At 43.3% G+C, this 18,131-nt stretch overlaps 1 protein-coding gene across 1 annotated transcript in view; it reads right to left on the bottom strand.

Annotated features, from left to right (window-relative positions):
• FBN1 (fibrillin 1) overlaps positions 1 to 13,308 on the bottom strand; it is a 273,407-nt gene extending 260,099 nt beyond the window's left edge. Inside the window, exons 1-2 of the mRNA XM_040226469.1 lie at positions 13,175 to 13,308; positions 12,202 to 12,546 (exon numbers count right to left, since the gene is read on the bottom strand). Of these exons, the coding sequence (XP_040082403.1) occupies positions 12,202 to 12,365 (164 nt within the window). The 5' untranslated portion in view covers positions 12,366 to 12,546; positions 13,175 to 13,308. The remainder of the gene's footprint in view (positions 1 to 12,201; positions 12,547 to 13,174) is intronic.
• Between the last annotated feature and the right edge of the window lie 4,823 nt (positions 13,309 to 18,131).

The following is an 18,131-nucleotide window of genomic DNA, read 5'->3' on the forward strand; positions in this document are numbered from 1 at the left end:
CTATGTTTCTGGAAATAATTATTTCCAAGATGAGAAAGTGGAGATTTTGATAGCCAGATACCAATGACATTGTATTGTATATATACAGTTATATATATTGTATACTGTAGATAAATCCATCAGGCACTGTACTAGGAACTTGAAATGTATCCTCTCATTCAATCTTAGGAAACTCAGTGAGGTGAATATTACAACCTCATTTTACAAGTGAGGAAACTGAGGCTCAGCCAGGTCAAGCCAGAGATTCCTGCCTAGCAGGTGATGGAGCCAGAATCTGACCCCAGGCATGTCTATATCCACACTTCCAAGCCTCCCTGAAAACACAGCCAACGGTTATTAGAGTTCATTGAAAATGACTCCTTGGTCCTTCAAATATAATCCCACAAGCAATACCACTCTACCCAGCTACCCACAACCAGGCTCAAATAGGAAATGGTGTGAAGTAATTATAACATATACCCCAGCCACTAGCTCTGGGTTTTTATGACTGAACTGCCAAATCACTCCTAGCCAACTCTTCAGGAAATGTGCAGACACTTTCTCAGATTCCAGATAAAACATCAACTATGTGGCCCTGGGGAGGACAGAGCTCACAGGGTGGTAATGGGATATAAAATTTGCAAACTTGAGGTCAGTGGCCTCAACTCTGGGGAGGGAGGCAGCAGTAGTCCAGGAAAGATTAAAAACTAGGTGTCGACTTGAAGGTTGCATCTCAAGTCCTTCCCTGAAAGGTACTTGTTCATGTCGCCTTGGACATTAACCCCAACAGTAAAGGGAGAAATATAGCTCACATGTAGTTCTGCCTAGAGTCGCTGGAAGAAGATAATAGTATCACAGGCTTGAGACAGGGTGTTCATTCTGAGAATTCAGCATTAGGTCCAATTCAAACACAGCTGATGCTCAATAAATCGTTGTCACTTGGAGTAGGCAAGTGTTCTACAAAATTGGTGGGATAGATGATACAGAAGAATTTCAGATTGTTTTTTTCTTCTTCACAGGCACACTTATTTCATGGAATCTAAATGTATAAATTGGTAGTGTTGGTAGTTGAATCAAGATAAGTTACAAGATAAGAGTCTGAACTTATAGACCTAGAATTGCCAGGGTTCATCCCAGGACTAATTGCTAATTATCAGTGTGAGTGTGGGGATGGGAGGATTACACCCATGAGACTCCCAGAGGAGCTTCCCATGTCTCTTTCTCCCACCCCCTTACTAGCAACCACCTCCCTTAAAAAGCCCCACCCCACTCAACCCCACCTAATCTGGAGGCTTTCACTGACAGCAGGGTAGGACTGGGGAGCTAAAACCCCAGTGTCCAGCCTGCCATCAAGGCTGCCCACAGACTGATCGCACTGCCTGAGGCCAAATAAACAAGAACAGGAAAAATGTCCATGCCCACGCAATGCAGGAATTTTGCTTATTTGCAGTACAGTTGAGGACTTACAGCTAACAGTCACCCTCTACAGGGTATGAAGACAAACAAGAAGCATAATCTCCTACCCAACAACATCATTTTTCATTTGTGTGTACTCAGTCGTGTCTGATTCTCTGAAACCCCATGGGCTGTAGCCTGTCAGGCTCCTCTGTCCATGGGATTTTACAGGTAAGAATATTGACGTGGGTTATCATTCCCTTCTTCAAGGGATCTTCCCAACCCAGACATCAAACCCAAGTCTCCTGCATCTCCTGCCCTGGGAGGAGGATTCTTTACCACTAGCACCGTCTGGGAAGCCCAACAACATACTTCTACTTAAATCCCTTTTCCTATGGTATGACTCAGCTTCCATACCTATGAAGTTAAGAAGAAAAAATTAGTACCCTGAACACTTTTAATGAACCTTCTCTGGGCCTCAGTTTAAGCATCGATAAATTTCTAAAGTTTGTCCCACTATAAATATTTTGTAATGTTTTTGTGAAGGTGGATGGACTAACAATGGAAGAAAATCTGAATCATGAAAAAAAAAATCTACAAATAAAAGAGTCTTTAAAAGCTACTCAGTGAAGGTACCAACCTATTAGGGTCTGATTATATAATATTATAAATTAGCAGTGAATGGGCAGCAGAAATGGCAGACAATGAACCATTATCCATGAGGCAAGGGAGATGCGCCGAGCAACATGGCACCATATATATAGGTTCGTAATAAATGATGGATTAACCTACTTTTCCACTACATTCCTTTTAATGTTTTTACAGGAATGTTTTCTGACATCCAAGTGTCTTTCTTTCATGTCCTGACTCCCCTCCAAAAGCCCTCAGTCTCCTGAAGAGCCTGGTACCAGTGTTGCCAGGAGTCGTCATCAGGATCTGTTAGACGCCGGCACCTGCTCTGTCTAGCCCAGATCCACTGGCTGATGGAACTCCCCTATAGAACTTTCTTTGAACTCTCTCCTCTGGCCTCCCTCAATCCTTCTCCTTCCCTCTCCTAACAAAAACATTATCCCTGGTTTTCTTTTTGAACACCCCAAGACCCTCAAGTTAAAAATGAACATTTTATTAAGAATTTCTTTTTCTTAATGTTTTAACCCTTATTTGATCTTTTTCATCCCTATTTTATTGGTAGGTAGTTCAGCTTACAAAGTTACAAGAAGAAAAAGAAGATGAGATGACAATGAAAAAGGAAAGGAGGGGAAAATTATGATAAGAAAGAAGGCAAAGAGGAAGAGGATGGAGGCAAAGGAGAAGAAACAGAAAAACAAAACAAAAACGTGTCTGTCTCTGGAATACATTTCTTTATTGACAGACATATTACTATGCTTCAGTTCAAAACCATGAACTTAACAGCAGACATAATGAGTCCATAGGGCCGACATAAATCCTATGTCCCAACACCAACATCACAGAATGGTTGTACTATATTTGGACTTAGATGTGTTTGGATACTTATATTTGAATGTAAGTATGACTGATGGTCTAGGAATTCACAACCCTTCAAAACACTGAACCAAATCACTTGTCTAATGGAGCAGTTCCCCCACTCTGGGCCTGCTTGCCGTCTGGAATACATCTTTGGCTGGGAATGGCAGAGATAGTGAATTTTCCTCTCTCCCTTCCCCTCAGAGGGGACTGAATAAATAGACTCAGTGATAACTTCAGCAACAACAACAACAAAAAAAAAGCCACTTGAGAAAGTGGTAAAGTCACAGGAACTTAAGACCAGGATTTGACATAATAGAGTTTTGGATCCATAATCCAAACTTGACTGTATTCCTAATCCAATTTTATTCTATGAACAATGTAGCTACTCCATTAATGCAAAAAAAAAAAAAAAAAGAGTTCAGCTCACTATCATATCAGTTCTATTGACAACTGTACATCTATTTTTTTAAATTATAATCCCAGATTCCAAAAAAAAAGTGTTTCTGAGGTAAATAACACCAACAGATATATAAAAGGGAACTATTAACAGACATTTAAAGTAAAATTCCATATAGAAGGAAGATAAAACATATTAGATACCTAAATTAACAAAATTAAGTGATTGTGCATTAAATTTGTCCTTGAGCTTCTTAGAGGCTAAATTCCCCCTCTCCTTCTGTGGGGAGGGGGAATTAGGAGTTTCATAACTTGCCAGATTTTTAGGAACTATAGTCTTATTCCTGGAATTTGCAAATTCTTTAAATGCAGAACTGCAGCCAAAGTAAGAGCAAAGCGCTTAACATTAATCTGAAAGATCACAGAGATACTACTGTAGCATTCTGAGGTGGCAGTAAACAAAACACAATGAAGCAACCATGATGGGAAACAAAGTCAATCAGAGGAGATCAAGTTAGAATTGAAACATCTGATTAGACTTCTCACAAACCCACTGCCTCACTGTGGTAGCTACTCTCCAAAGATTTTGCCCCTTAATTCCTCCTCTCCTTCTAGACACAGGCTGCCCCTCGCCTCCATCAAGAGGCAGAGCTTATTAGCCCACGCCCTTGGATCCGCGCAAGGTCTGTGACTTGCATAGAATTTCAGACAAGACTGTCTGAAGAAAGTCTGGTAGCTTCCACTTTTGTTTTCTTGGTATCCTCAGCTGCCTTGTACAAAGTCTGGCGATGCTGCTGGATGGTCCACAGGGGAAGGGAGACAATCTGAGACTATATGGAAGAGAACCAAGAAACCCAGCCAACCCTGATAACATATGAACTCATTCAGGCCCTTCCAGCCAGCTTTTAGCCATTCATCTCAGTCTGTGGTCAACTGGTGGGGTTAAAACATGTGACCAGAGATGAAGAGGCTATTGTTCACCATCCAGCCCCAACAGACACTTAACCTGAACAAAATCTGGTAGCTGCACCTGGGGCTCAGTTTCCCCATTTGCAAAAACACACTCAGTGGCCTATCCCCAGGGGCCGGCCCAGGCAAAAGATCACATAGGAGAGAGCTTTGAAATCTGGAAGGCTCCCAGCAGAGTCAGACAAGTGGCTCTTTGCTTCTTTTATCCCTTCCTCTGTCCATCCATTTAGCTCAACCACACCAAAGCAAACAGGACTGCAGGCACCAGTCCACGATCACAGAACCAGAAACACACGTGGAGAAGTCATCTTACTCATTTCAGACCCGACAGACATTGTGGGAAGCAGAGACAAGACTCCCCACTGTGTCCTGTCCAAATTCCTGGCCTGCAGGATCATAAGAAATAATAAAATTGTTGTTGTTTTAAGCCACTAAGTTTGGGTAATTGGTTACATAGCAATAAGATTACCAAAACACAAATAAAATAGGTTATTTCCTTATAGTAAGGAGACTAGGAATAACTCTCTCTTTAGTTTCTCATTAATAATGTTACAATGTTTTTACATGCAATAAGTTTCAGTGTACATGGAGGTACATGTACACTGGAAGCTTCCTTGCCTTTGCCTCTCATAACCAAATGGTCAAGTACTGCTCACGTTGCCACTTGAGCCTCCTCCTCACCACCACCACATCTCCCCGGCCACTGTTGCTCTGACCATCATGCACTCTCACCAGGACTCCTATACTAGCCTTCCAAGTCTCCCTGCCTCTAGTCTCCTTACTCGCTTTATCATATACCTTTTACACCTTGGCCAGAGTGGCTAAGATCTGATCATCTTCCCATCTTGGAATCCTGTATTACGTCTCCATCCTCAGCTTTCACAACAATCAGACAGTATAACATCACCCGCCTCCCCCACCCTGGCCTACAGACAGGCACACATGGTGGCACACTGCACACTTTCAGGGGACTCTACTTTCATAGGCTACACTTTGAACCATGCCCGCAAAGCCATGCAGCGCAAACCCTGAGTCACGAGTGCAAACCCATTGTACTCAGTGACTCAGGGTTTGCACTCGTGACTCAGGGTTTGCGCTGCATGTCCCTCAATCACCAGAATATTATATACTTTCTGTTTCATGCCTTTTTCACTCAAATTTTTCCTTATTTCTCTCCTGTACTTCCTCCAAGCTCTAATATATATATAATATACCTTACCCAATTAGTCAATTAAAATTGGTCAACCATTCAAAAATTACCTATTGCATACTTAGTATGTGCCCAGTTTCTAGATATCCCTAGTGATAAAACAAACAAAAACTCAGCCTTCAGTAAGTTTTCTGTCCTACTAAGGACGCATTTATTACACAGACCAGAGGTCAGCAAACTTCTTCTGTAAAGGGCGAAACAGCAGATAATTCCGTTTGGCCAAGCCCTGCCATCTTTGCCACGACTGCTCTCACTCTGCCAGTAAGTGTGAAAGCATAAGTAACACACAAGCAAGTGGGCGTGGCTGTCCTCAATACAGTTTATTTCAAAACAGGCAGCACGTTCCCTCGTTTGCTGGTTCCTGACAGTCATCCACTGCCGAGTCATTTCTGAATAAACCCATTCCCACCATGATACTTCGCTTGTCATGGGAGTGCGCCTGCCTTCAATAAACACTGAGCCTTTCTCCACAGCAATGGCAGAAGATTCTTGGGAAATGAAGGTGTCACGAATGTGGAAGAAAGGAAGAAACGTATCAGGTACAGGCTTTATTGTAATTGAGAATCATCAAAATACAATGGTTAAGGAGCACTGACTAGGAAGCCAGATTTCCCAGCTCCATCTCTTACTAGGTTATGTCCCTGAAGGAATAACTAAAATCACTGAAAAACTGTATCCCTCAGTTTCCTCATCTGTTAAATGGACCTGTATGTATAATTGTGTATTAAATGAGTAATACATGAACAACGCAATAGTGAACAATATACCAGAGCTTGCTATTCTTTACCATTATTGCTGCAATTTAATGTAAAAAATTACACTATATTAATGACTCTGAGCTTACAGGCAACCAAGGTGAAAAATGACATGAAAGAATTAAATAACTCATCGTACTGATGAAAACTTAAGAGACATGCCAGCTTCACCTGGAAAGAGAAACACCTCGTGCACGTCTATCCTGAGGGAAGTTTCTCACATGGGACATGAGAGCAAGAGATTCTGAATGACATAATGAGGAATGTCTCCGGTTCAGAACCATGGGCAATGCATTTGAAGGATGCCTGTGATGGTTACCTGACATCCTCAATAAAAGTTCAAGATATAATACTAAAACGCATGTGCTATCCAGAGAATCCACCGTTCAGACATGCTATAAGCCCCTCCGTGTTTTATTAGTCTTTGCAGAAATATCAAAGCTTCCTGTTTGACAAAATATTATATTACTACATTATTAATTATACCTGGGATTTGTGAACTAGCATGAAGGAATATTAGGAATTTTAAGTGGAATTTTACCAATGTCTTAGTTCTGCATTTTTGTCCAGAGGAATGAAAACCAAAACCATAACTAAAATTAATGGAGAAAGAAAATTTAATATTAAGAATTTGTCTTTAAAACTTAACCTCTGCATACCTCAGCTCTCACAGCTGTAGAGGGAAGGTGATGAAAGGACTGGCCCTATACAGATGGGGTGAGCACTGAATGTGCTGTCATATGCAGAACACTGAGAACCATGCCTGGCACATAAAAGTCACCTTAACGTCACTACCACTGCTACAGATGTTATTGTTATTTACTTTTACTTCCTCCTAGACTTCATGCCTTTTCCTACTTTTCTGCTGCCTCCCAATTTTTTTTTAAGGCATCTTATTCTCCTAGGAAATATTCAACTCCTCCAGGCTGTGGGCAGTATGTCTCCAGCATTCCACAAAGCTAAATTCAAGGTAGCATTCGATCAAGACTTTTTGAATTAATGAACTCTTTCAATCCCAGCTTCAGCAAGTTAGTGGGAGAATGCTCATTTCTTACCACTGATGATTTTACAATCTAATGGGAAAGTCAAGCTTAACAAACTTAAAATATTAAACTCCCATGTGTCTGCCACATAATTCAGCCCTCATAAGATTGTTTATTACAGCTTTCTTTAAAAATTTCATGAAACAAATTCCTGTTTCTACAATAGGCCTATTTGTTGGGTTTCTAGACACAAAGAAATTGTTAATACAGTTTATTTCTATTTTAAGAAAACATCTTATTTTCACCTTGGAAATTAAGGCTAAAATTCACAAATTGGTTAGGCTTATTGTTTGGTTTATTGTAGGAAAAAGCAAACAAACTATGTCTGAGTATCCTAATACCAAGTTTTATGTCTCAAATGTTACAAAATGAATCCCAGAAATAAATACTTTGTCTCCTGTCTTGTTTAAAATGTGGAATTGCTGAAACCTTTTATTTAAAAATATCTGTTTTTTCATGGTGTCGCAATACTTTAGCTTAATCTATTCAATAAATGAAAGGACAAACCATACCACTGCAGGATTTTTGCCTCATATTTAGTTATTAGCCTATCTGACTTTGGATGAAGTCTTAAAGTCCTCTTTATAAAGTAAAATGGACTTTATGAAGTCTGCAGAATTTTTTCTGTGTGCCCTGTTAAAGTTCTTTATTTTAATAACAGATTTCTGTGTAATTAATCCCTCAGAGTTTGCCGTCACATAATCTATCCTGTGTATGAACGGTTCCACGTGTATTTTTTTGGTAATAAGACCCCTGAAGAAAAAATAAACAAATAAACAAAGACCAAAGGAAGCAGGCACAAGGGGACAAATTGTGTGAAATACAACCAGTCTTATATACTTATAAATCAGGCAATACAGCAAAAGTGCAACAATCCATCTTATCAGAGATTTGGGAAAAGGGGGTTTCACTCTCAAGAATTTTTCCCTTTGATGGGAGGCTGTAATATTTCCTTATCTGGGAGCTAAAGCAATAAAGCAAACATAAACGGTGCATCAGTTCAGTTCAGCTGCTCAGTTGTGTCTGACTCTTTGCGACCCCATAAATTGCAGCACGCCAGGCCTCCCTCTCCATCACCAACTCCTGGAGTTCACCCAAACTCATGTCCATCGAGTCGGTGATGCCATCCAGCCATCTCATCCTCTGTCGTCCCCTTCTCCTCCTGCCCCCAATCCCTCCCAGCATCAGAGTCTTTTCCAATGAGTCAACTCTTCGCATGAGGTGGCCAAAGTACTGGAGTTTCAGCTTTAGCATCAGTCCTTCCAAAGAACACCCAGGGCTGATTTCCTTTAGGATAGACTGGTTGGACTATTGCTATTCAAGTAAAGCTATGTTTTTTTTAAATTAGATTGTCTTGCACACTTTTTGCCTAATCACAGAAGTTAAGAATTTAGCTGAGAAAATTCTTGTGACCTGAAATTCAAACGATAAAGCTAGGATTTTATTATGTCTCATAAAGTCATTTCACACATGTTAAGCTGTGCCCAGGCAAACAAAAATTATTATACATTTATTACTTGAAAACATTTTTAAAACTTGCAAAACCCTCATTTCAAAATAGAGAGAAATGCAGTTTTTGCAGAGTGAATAGGGACCACACTCATTCCATAAAAAAAAAAAAAAAAAAAAGGATTTCCTGTAAAAACAGAAATTGGCGATTTACTCTAAGAAAACACAGTGAAAGCTGGGAAGAAACTTGAGGATCCTTAAATTTCCACTGTGGAACAACTTCTGCTGCCCAGTGGGAAGAGAGAGAGAGAGAGAGAGAAAAAAAAAAATAACACCTGCAACAGGATGGGAGGAGAGAAGGACAAGCTAGGACTATATACCCAAAGAGGGGAAAACCATGCAGGTCCCTAGGAAGCTGACAGGAAAGTACTACATATCTCAAGAAGAATACCCAGGCAAATTCTATGGTCACCTGTCACATCAGAGAAAGACAAGAAGACAGTAACCTGTAGGAGAGCCCAGACCAATGGGTGGCAGACACTGATGAGCTTAAAGCACCTTTTAAATAGAGGAAATATTTGTGAGGTGCTGAAAGTTGCTGCCACCAACTGGGCATCAAGCAGACTTGGGGATTTCAGATCACTTTCATTTCATAAACTGTACATCAAAATGGCAAACAGGTTTCGCTGTAGTCAAAGAGGTTGATTTTGAAGCTGCTAATATTTTAACTAGCCAATAGGAGTTTTAAGCAATAACTGGAAAAATGGAACACACGACTGCTCTTCCTGATGATGTATACAGCATGGTGTGGTTAAAGACTTATTCATGGGAGACTGTAATAGCAATAAGCAGAGAGAATACATTTTAAAAGCTATTCAAATTTAAGAACAGAGTTGGCATTCATTTCAAACCTATGGGAAGACCTTTGATAAACAGCAATTATATTTTCCTTCATCAGTTTATATTACACATAAATGTTCACATGGGCACCAACATGCAGGTAAGAGCAGGTAGAAGAATGTTGGTAAGAGCAAAAACTTTAATATAATCTAAAGAGCCATCACTAGGAAACTGTTCCAGCCACATTATGGGATTCTATACGCCAAGAGAACACATGAGGTAGATCCCTATGAGTTGATAGAAGGATGCAGTAAAGATATACAAAAGTAAGACAGGTTGGGAACAGTATTTATAGTACATTCCAGACATTAAAAAGGATATACACACATATCTAAGTGAGTTTATATATATATGTGCATATATTATATTTGTACATGTATTATACTATTTCTAGAAAAATACATAAGAAAACAGTCTTTGAGAGGTAGGCAGGAAATATTTTTAATTGTATATCCTTTTAAAGTTTAATTTTTTACTTCAAATATGTATATATATATATATAATGCATACATTATATGCATATAACATTATAAATAACATGATTTATAAAAATAAAAACCTTTATATTATAAAGGTTCATTATTATAGTATGTTAATATATAGTTATGCTACAAAGGTTAATTATAATTATTTGCTAAATTTTTCATATATATGCAAAATCTCAGCAACTACATACTAACTAAACACAGAGAAGCGTTTCTTTATAAACTTAAAAAAATGTATAAAACCGAAAAAAACTAAGTGTTGGTGAGAGTAAAACATGGACATCCTGTGAAGCAACAAAGCAAGGCTTAGTTTCTGTTTTCACATTGAGTCAGTGCCTCCCGAGGAAACAGGCTGGTTGGTGATAGCCCAGAGAGATGAGACAAATGTCTGGCCAGGCCTAATGTCTCCCTGCAGACCTTCATCCACAGAATTAAACTTCCTATCTCTGCCTAGGAGCAATGCTGTCAAGCTTAGCTTAGCTTCTAAGATTATATATATATATATAGCAGAAATATATTTTTTAAAGGAAAAATGCTAGACTAAATCAGGTCCTTTTGAGAATGGATGAAAATCAGAGTTTCAGTTCATTTACCGAACTTGCCATGGGCCATGCACACAGGGCAAAAAATATCTGCTGTCTGATCAGTATCAGGCTTAATATGATAAGCAAATTTCCTTTCCAACACTTGTTGGAATCCTTGATTTATTTTCCACAAAGACCAGGATGGGACTAAGTTAATCATAACTTTCCTGGGGTCAGAAAATCCTGCATATTTCACCAAGGTCTAAGTGCTTAGCTCTGACCATTGTGTTGCCCCAGATCTAGACCAGCACTCAAAAACTCATCTGTTCAGTTTACTGGACTTTTTTCTTTCTGTACCTGAGCCATACAGACACAAATTTCACTGCATACATATAATTAAAACAACCCATAACAAAAAAGAATATGTGAAAGTTTCAGCCACATATCCAAGTGGACACCATCATTTGATCACTCAGGGCCATGTGGTCAAACTACACAACTACTCAAAAAAGAACAACAATGGTCCGTAGTGACTTAAATGGGAAGAAAATCTAAGAAAGAGTGGATACACGACATTATAAAGCGACTATATCCCAATTAAACAAAAAAAATTTTTTAATATTTAAAAGAGCAACAAATTAACAGAAACCTCTGTGTATTTACTCTCTGGTTTCATTACAGAATCATCCAAAGAAACAAAATGGGTCATTTACAATCCATCCTGCTGCTTCTACGGAGTCTTGAATTTAAACACTCTCTGAGATACTGCTCTTTCAATCTGAACAATTTTAAGGGAAGGGCACTCCCACCCTTCTTTGATTCAGGAAACTGACAATATTTATGCAGTCAACCTGCCTAATTTAAATACTTCCCGCTGAAACATTTTCTGTAATAGGGGCATAGGAGACTGGCGAAATGTTCAACTAAACATGTGTGTAACACACACACACACACGACTGGTTAAAAACGCTCATTCAAAGCCTGCCACAGCAGCATTACTGCCCCTATGAAATAAGGAGCTTCTTAAAACCGCAAAACAAGTTCTCAGAAACACTTGCCCTGCTCTGCTTCCAGTGTAGACATCTAAAGGAAAAAGTCCCTAATTTTAATAAGCGCACCTTCAAGGAGAACCAACTATTAGCTATGTGTCTCCTCTGAATGGCTGTCCTTGGAATCCCTTTCTTTCCTTGCTCCCCTACAAACAGAGCATCTACTAAGATGCCCACCACGCAATTGCTTTCCCTACACACAACCGGAATTGGTATGAAGGGAAAGGATGGGCTGCCCCTCTTTTCAGTCGCAGCTCCTCCCCTTCTTCCTCAAAGAACCCTCCTCGCCTCCCCAAATCAACCTCGACAATGGCCCAGGATTCCTTTTAGCCTTGATCTCTACTCTGGGGCAGAAATCCGTAAAGAGTAGAAGCAAGGTGGTTTGGCCAGGAACTGCAGCAAGGACTGGGTAACCCTTGCATCTCTAAGGTGCTCCCAGGAAGTCTTTTCAAGGATCCTTCTACTGTCGAGAATCGACCCTGTCAGTTCCTCTGGATCTTGATACTCGGGAAAAGACGAAGGGGACACCCACACCAAAGCAGCTGGCCCGATCCATTACCCTTTAAGCGCGTCGTGTCCTCCGCCGCCTCTTCTCTTGGCCCGGTTGGCTCTGGTTTCCTTCACGTTCCCAGCCTCCAAATTGGTATCCGCCCCATGGCTCGTGTAGGACGCTAAGAGCACGGTAAATCCCAGGGCGACCTCCAGCAGCCCCCCTCGCCGCATGATGCCGAGCGGCCGCCGGCTCCCGCCGCCTCTCGCCGCGCCCCGGGCTGTGTCCGCGGCCGCCGCTGCGCCCTGGAGCGCGCCGCGCCGCCGGGGTCCCGCTCTCCCGCCGCCCGTCCCCCGGGCCGGGCTCCTCCCGCCTTCTCCAGGCGCTGCTCCCACTTCAGGCGGCCCCTGCCAGCTGTAACAGACAAATCGCCGAGGCGGGGGGGAGACATTCAAGGCATCAGGATGCTGAAGCCTCAGGGTCCCCATTCCCGAGCCCAACCCGCGCACCGCCTGCGCGTGGCGCACTTTGGGTAAGTGAAGACCGTTTGGTCCACAGTTGGCTGAAAAGCCCCAGGCCCTCGGAGGCATCGGTTCCAGCCAACCCCTTGGCCTCCCGGGCGCCGCCTGAAAAAAGCGCTTCAAAAGTCCCCATGTCCTGAGCAGATCTAAACCCCGGGACGAGCTCGCTGGATGTATTTTTTACTAGCACGAATTGTGCGCAATGCGCGCTCTGACGCCCCAGCTCCCCAGTCTGTCCTCTCCGCCAAGCCGCCGGGCTGGAAGCCCGCCGCGCCATCCCCGGCCGGCTCCGGGCACTGCCACCACCCCTCAACATCTGACGCCGAGCCCGGCACCAGGAGCCCCGGGCCAGGAAGCTGTCAGGCAGGGGAGGGCCAGCGCCAGCTCTGGACGTTCCGGGACAGCCCCTCACCCCAGTCCCTGTCTCTGCCCTCGGCGCGGCGCAAACGCAAAAGCCTCCGTGGCTGGAGCCCCAGCCGCGGCGGCCGCCCGATCCCTATGGGAACCCTGGCTGCACCCACTGGAGAAGCGGCGGATCCGGTTCCCAAGGCGGCGGCGGCGGCTGTTCCTCGGTCTTGGCCGCGGCAGCCGCTGCCCCGCTCCGCCCGCAGCTGTCCCAGCTGTGGCCGCCTGTCTGCCTGCGGCACCCACAGTCTCTGCCGCCGCTCCTGCGGCCCCCTCCTTTCCCCACCTCTTCAAGTATCGTCTGCGCAGCGGTTTCTCGCGAGAGAAATACCTCTAAAAAAAAAGAAAGAAAAAGAAAATGACACCCCCTCCTACATCCCCCTCATCACCACTCCACCCCTCGGCCCCATCCATCCTCCCTTTCCACTCCCCTTTGCCAGCCACTGCCTCGGCGCAGGGGCCTCTCTCGCTCGCAGGATTGGCGCAATGGGAGGAGGCAGAGGTGATCCGGTCCTGCCCAGCCTGGGATTTTGCGTTTTGGGGTGAGGAGTTAAGGGAACGGGAAGAAGTCGAGTAGCGGTTTCACCCGCTGCACGGCTGGGAGATCTAGACCCAAGAATAGCCTCTCCCGTGATCTGGGAAGCCCAGCCGGCGCGTGAAGCTGTGCCACCTGTACCAAGAATGCGCGCTGGAGAAGGCAGCTCGGAGGCCCCAGCGCTAAAGGAGACCCATCTCAGTCTCCCCGGTGGCCGCCTCACTGCGCCTCTGGGGCCGGGCACCGAGCAGAGGCCGGACGCCGGGGCAGGGCAAATCAGGGGGGGCTCCTGCTGTGGACTCAGGGGCTGATGTGCAGGCGAGGGAGGAGGCATGGTTCTGAGCTTCAGTTCAAGTCACCCAGGCTGAACCCAAGATGCCTCAAGAGTCTGAGTGGGATTCCCACCTAGAGGCCTGTGAATGTTGGAACCTGGGATTTGGGGTGGAGGCAGTGAAGGGACGGATCTCGGGCCCAGCTCACAACTAATCCTAGGCTTCTAGTGGAGGGCCCTCTTGTGCCTCCCGAGACATTCCTATTCTTTCTCTCTTATATACACGCAAACACACACACACCTGCCTCTCCAGGATAAACACGACATGGTGACTTTGAAGAATACAGCATTTGTGATATCCTTCTACAGGCAAGGCCCCATGTTGCCTGCACCCTATAAGGGTATAGTAGGGCAGGAAATCGCAGTCGATTTCCCTAGGGGAAAGAGGCCCTAGGCACTGAAACTGGAGACCCCCAGAAAATCCCCCATGTAGTAGCCACCAGCTGTCAAGACAGAAATAAGAGTTCAGCACAAACTAACAGAAATCCTGTTGAAAGGGGTTTTCCTTACCAGCAATGATTTGTGCCCAGGCAATAGAGTATATGGACCTGGGCAAGTTATTTAACTTCTTTTCACTTGCAAGATGGCAAGAGTAATGTTGGCTGCACAGGGTTATAATGGTGATGATGAGTCTGTGAAGTGTCATGACACCATAGTCTCAAAGATGAAAACATGAAGCCTATTTAAAGTCATAGCCCTATAAAAATCCTCTTAGCAGATTCATGAATTGAAGCCTTGATCACACACCCAAGACTGAGTAAAGGCAAGCCTCTATTCAGGATGCATTTACTGGACACCAACTGTGTACCAGTTGGTGCATGGTTGAACCAAGTTCCTGGGTAAGCAAGGCAGAAATGTTTCTCCCCTCACAGAATAGTCTACAGCGAAAGGCAGATGTGAAACAAATGATGACTCAACTTTTAAATGCCAAGAGGAAGAAGTCCTGGTTATTCAGAGGACATATAATAGGAGTACTTGACTTAGGTTGTGGCTGATCAGCTAAGGTTTTCTTAAGGAAGTGATGTTTAACTTAAATCCAAACACATGACTAAACTTCAATTAGGGTAGTAGTTCTCAACCCGGGCTATACAGTAGAATGACCCAGGAACCTGCAAAAAATCAGACACCAGGACTCAACCCCTGGAGATTCTGATTTAAATAGTTTGGAGCGGAGCCATAACACAGGCATTTTTAAAAGCTCCCCCAGGTAGGAAGAGGTAAGGGTGGTATTCAGAGTGGGAAAAAAGTCTAGGCAGAGGGACCATGGCTCAAGAGAAACAGACTGGAAATCTACGGAGGCCCTGTCCTGCCCACCAGTTTTCTGGACTGTTCTGCACCCTCTGGGGATTCCAGCAACTGCCTGTTTTCTCTGTACTCCAGCAGCATGAGACACTCTACTCTCAGAGTACTCTGCTCAGTGATGTGTTGGACAGCAGCAGCTGAACATAGGGCTTTTCTAAGGTTTTTGCTCATGGAGCAAAGAGCAAACCCCAGTGCCCTGCAAGTCTGAACATTCCAGCATGTCTGAACATTTGTATTACCTCCTACCCTATCCCTAAACTGCTTTCCAGGGTTTCACCTCTAAAGGAGAGATTTAGATTAAATGCTTTCTTTAGGCCTTAGCCCTCTTTTTTTCTCCTTGGTCCCTTCCTCCAGTAAGTGAAGTCGCTCAGTCATGTCCAACTCTTTGTGACCCCATAGACTGTAGCCCAGGCTCCTCCGTCCATGGGATTCTCCAGGCAAGAATACTGGAGTGGGTTGCCGTTTCCTTCTCCAGTTCCTCCAGTAAAGACTCTCTAATTCCTCTTCATGTTAGATGGGAGCCCTAGGTCGTATAGTCCTCTTTTTGAGCAATAGTGTCATGGTTTAACTAAAGAGTTGGAGGGAAAGGGGGAAAAAGGAGATTTCTAAAAAAGAGAGAGATTGGTAAAAGAGATTTCTTTTAAATATGTAAGAAACACACCAATCCAGGCAATCAACACACATTAGAGCAGTGTGCTACCAGTCACAAAATTCAGTCACAAAGAAAATTATGTATTTGCAAAAAGATTTTCTTGATGCCAGATGATTCAGGAACCACCTCTCTTGAAACCTTATCATACTCTTTGGTCTATGGGACTAGAATTCCCTTATTTCCCCTCTTCATTTCAAAAAACTCTACCAATCCTAAAAGAATCTGCTCAGGTTCCTCCTAACTTCCAAAGCCAAGCCTTAACAGACCTAGCAGATTCCTCCTTCAAATTCTTAGCGGCTGCTCTGAAATGGCCACGGCTTTAAGAAGTTCAGGATGAAAAAGTATGTCCCAGCTAATCTGAGATCCTCATCAATTAAATGCAGCTACATATGGAATCAAATTTGGCCTTGAGTACAAAATGAAGTAGGGCAAACACTAACAGAATTCTGCCAAGAGAACACACTGGTCAGAGCAAATACACTTTTCCAATAACACAAGAGATGACTTGGACATCACCAAATGGTCAATAACAAAATCAGATTGATTACATTCTTTGCAGCAAAAGATGGAGAAATTCTATATAGACTGCAAAAACAAGACCAGGAGCTGACTGTGGTTCAGATTATCACCTCCTTATAGCAAAGTCTGGAGAAGGCAATGGCACCCCACTCCAGTACTCTTGCCTGGAAAATCCCATGGACAGAGGAGCCTGGTAGGCTGCAGTCCATGGGGTCGCAAAGTCGGACACAACTGAGCGAATTCACTTTGACTTTTCACTTTCATGCATTGGAGAAGGAAATGGCAACCCACTCCAGTATTCTTGGCTAGAGAATCCCAGGGATGGGGGAGCCTGGTGGGCTGCCGTCTATGGGGTCGCACAGAGTTGGACATGACTGAAGTGACTTAGCAGCAGCAGCAGCAGCAGCATAGCAATCAGGCTTAAACTAAAGAAAGTGGGGAAAACCACTCAGCCATTCAGATATGACCTAAATCAAAGCCCTCATGATTATACATGGGAGGTGATGAATAGATTCAAGGCCATCAGATCTGGTAGACAGAGTACCTGAAAACCATGGACAGAGGTTCATAACATTGTACAGGAGGCAGTGACCAAACCATCCCAAAGGAAAGAAATGCAAGAATGCAAAGCGGTTGTCTGAGGAGGCCTTACAAATAACTGAGGAAAGAAGAGAAGTGAAAAGCAAGGGAGAAAGGGAAAGGTATGCCCAACTAAATGCAGAGCTCCAGAGATTAGCAAGGAGAGACAAGAAGGCCTTCTTCAACGAACACTGCAAAGAACAGAGGAAAACAATGGAAGGGGAATGACTAGATATCTCTTCAAGAAAACTGGAGATATCAAGGGAACATTTCACACAAAGATGGGCACAATAAAGGAGAAAAACAGTAAACACCTAATAGAAGCAGAAGAGATCAAGAGGAGATGGCAAGAATACACAGAAAAACTGTACAAAAAAGATCTTAATGACCCAGATAACCACAACGGTGTGGTCACTCACCTAGAGTCAGACATCCTTGAGTGTGAAGTCAAGTGGGCCTCAGGAAGCACTGCTGCCAATAAAGCTAGTGGAGGTGATGGAATTCCAGCAGAGTTATTTAAAGTCCTAAAAGATGATGCTATTAAAGTGCTGCATTCAATATGTCAACAAATTTGGAAAAACCATCAGTGGTCACAGGACTGGGAAAGGTCCATCTTCATCCCAGTTTCCAAGAAGGGCAGTACTAAAGAATGTTCAAACTATCAGAAAATGGCATTCACTTCTCATGCTGGTAAGATTATGCTCAAAATCCTTTGAGATAGGCTACAGCAGTACTTGAATTGAGAACTTCCAGATGTACAAGCTAGGTATAGAAAAGGCAGAGGAACCAGAGATCAAATGGACAACATTCATTGAGTCATAGAGAAAGCAAGGGAATTCCAGAAAACATCTACTTCTGTTTCATTGACTAAGCTAGAGCATTTGGCTGTGTGGATCATAACAAACTGTGGAAAACTCTTAAAGAAATGGGAATATCAGACCATAATACCTGTCTGAGAAAACGGTATGCAGGTCAAGAAGCAAAAGTTAGAACCTTATACGGAACAACTGACTGGTTCAAAATTGAGAAAGAAGTACAATAAGGCTCTTTACTGTCACCCTGTTTATTTAACTGATGCTGAGCACATCATGCAAAATGCTGGGCTGGATGAGTTACAAGCTGGAATCAAGATTGTGGGGAGAAATATCAACAACC

This window comes from Oryx dammah, unplaced genomic scaffold (assembly GCF_014754425.2).
Source record: "Oryx dammah isolate SB20612 unplaced genomic scaffold, SCBI_Odam_1.1 HiC_scaffold_26, whole genome shotgun sequence".
NCBI classification, from domain to species: domain Eukaryota; kingdom Metazoa; phylum Chordata; class Mammalia; order Artiodactyla; family Bovidae; genus Oryx; species Oryx dammah.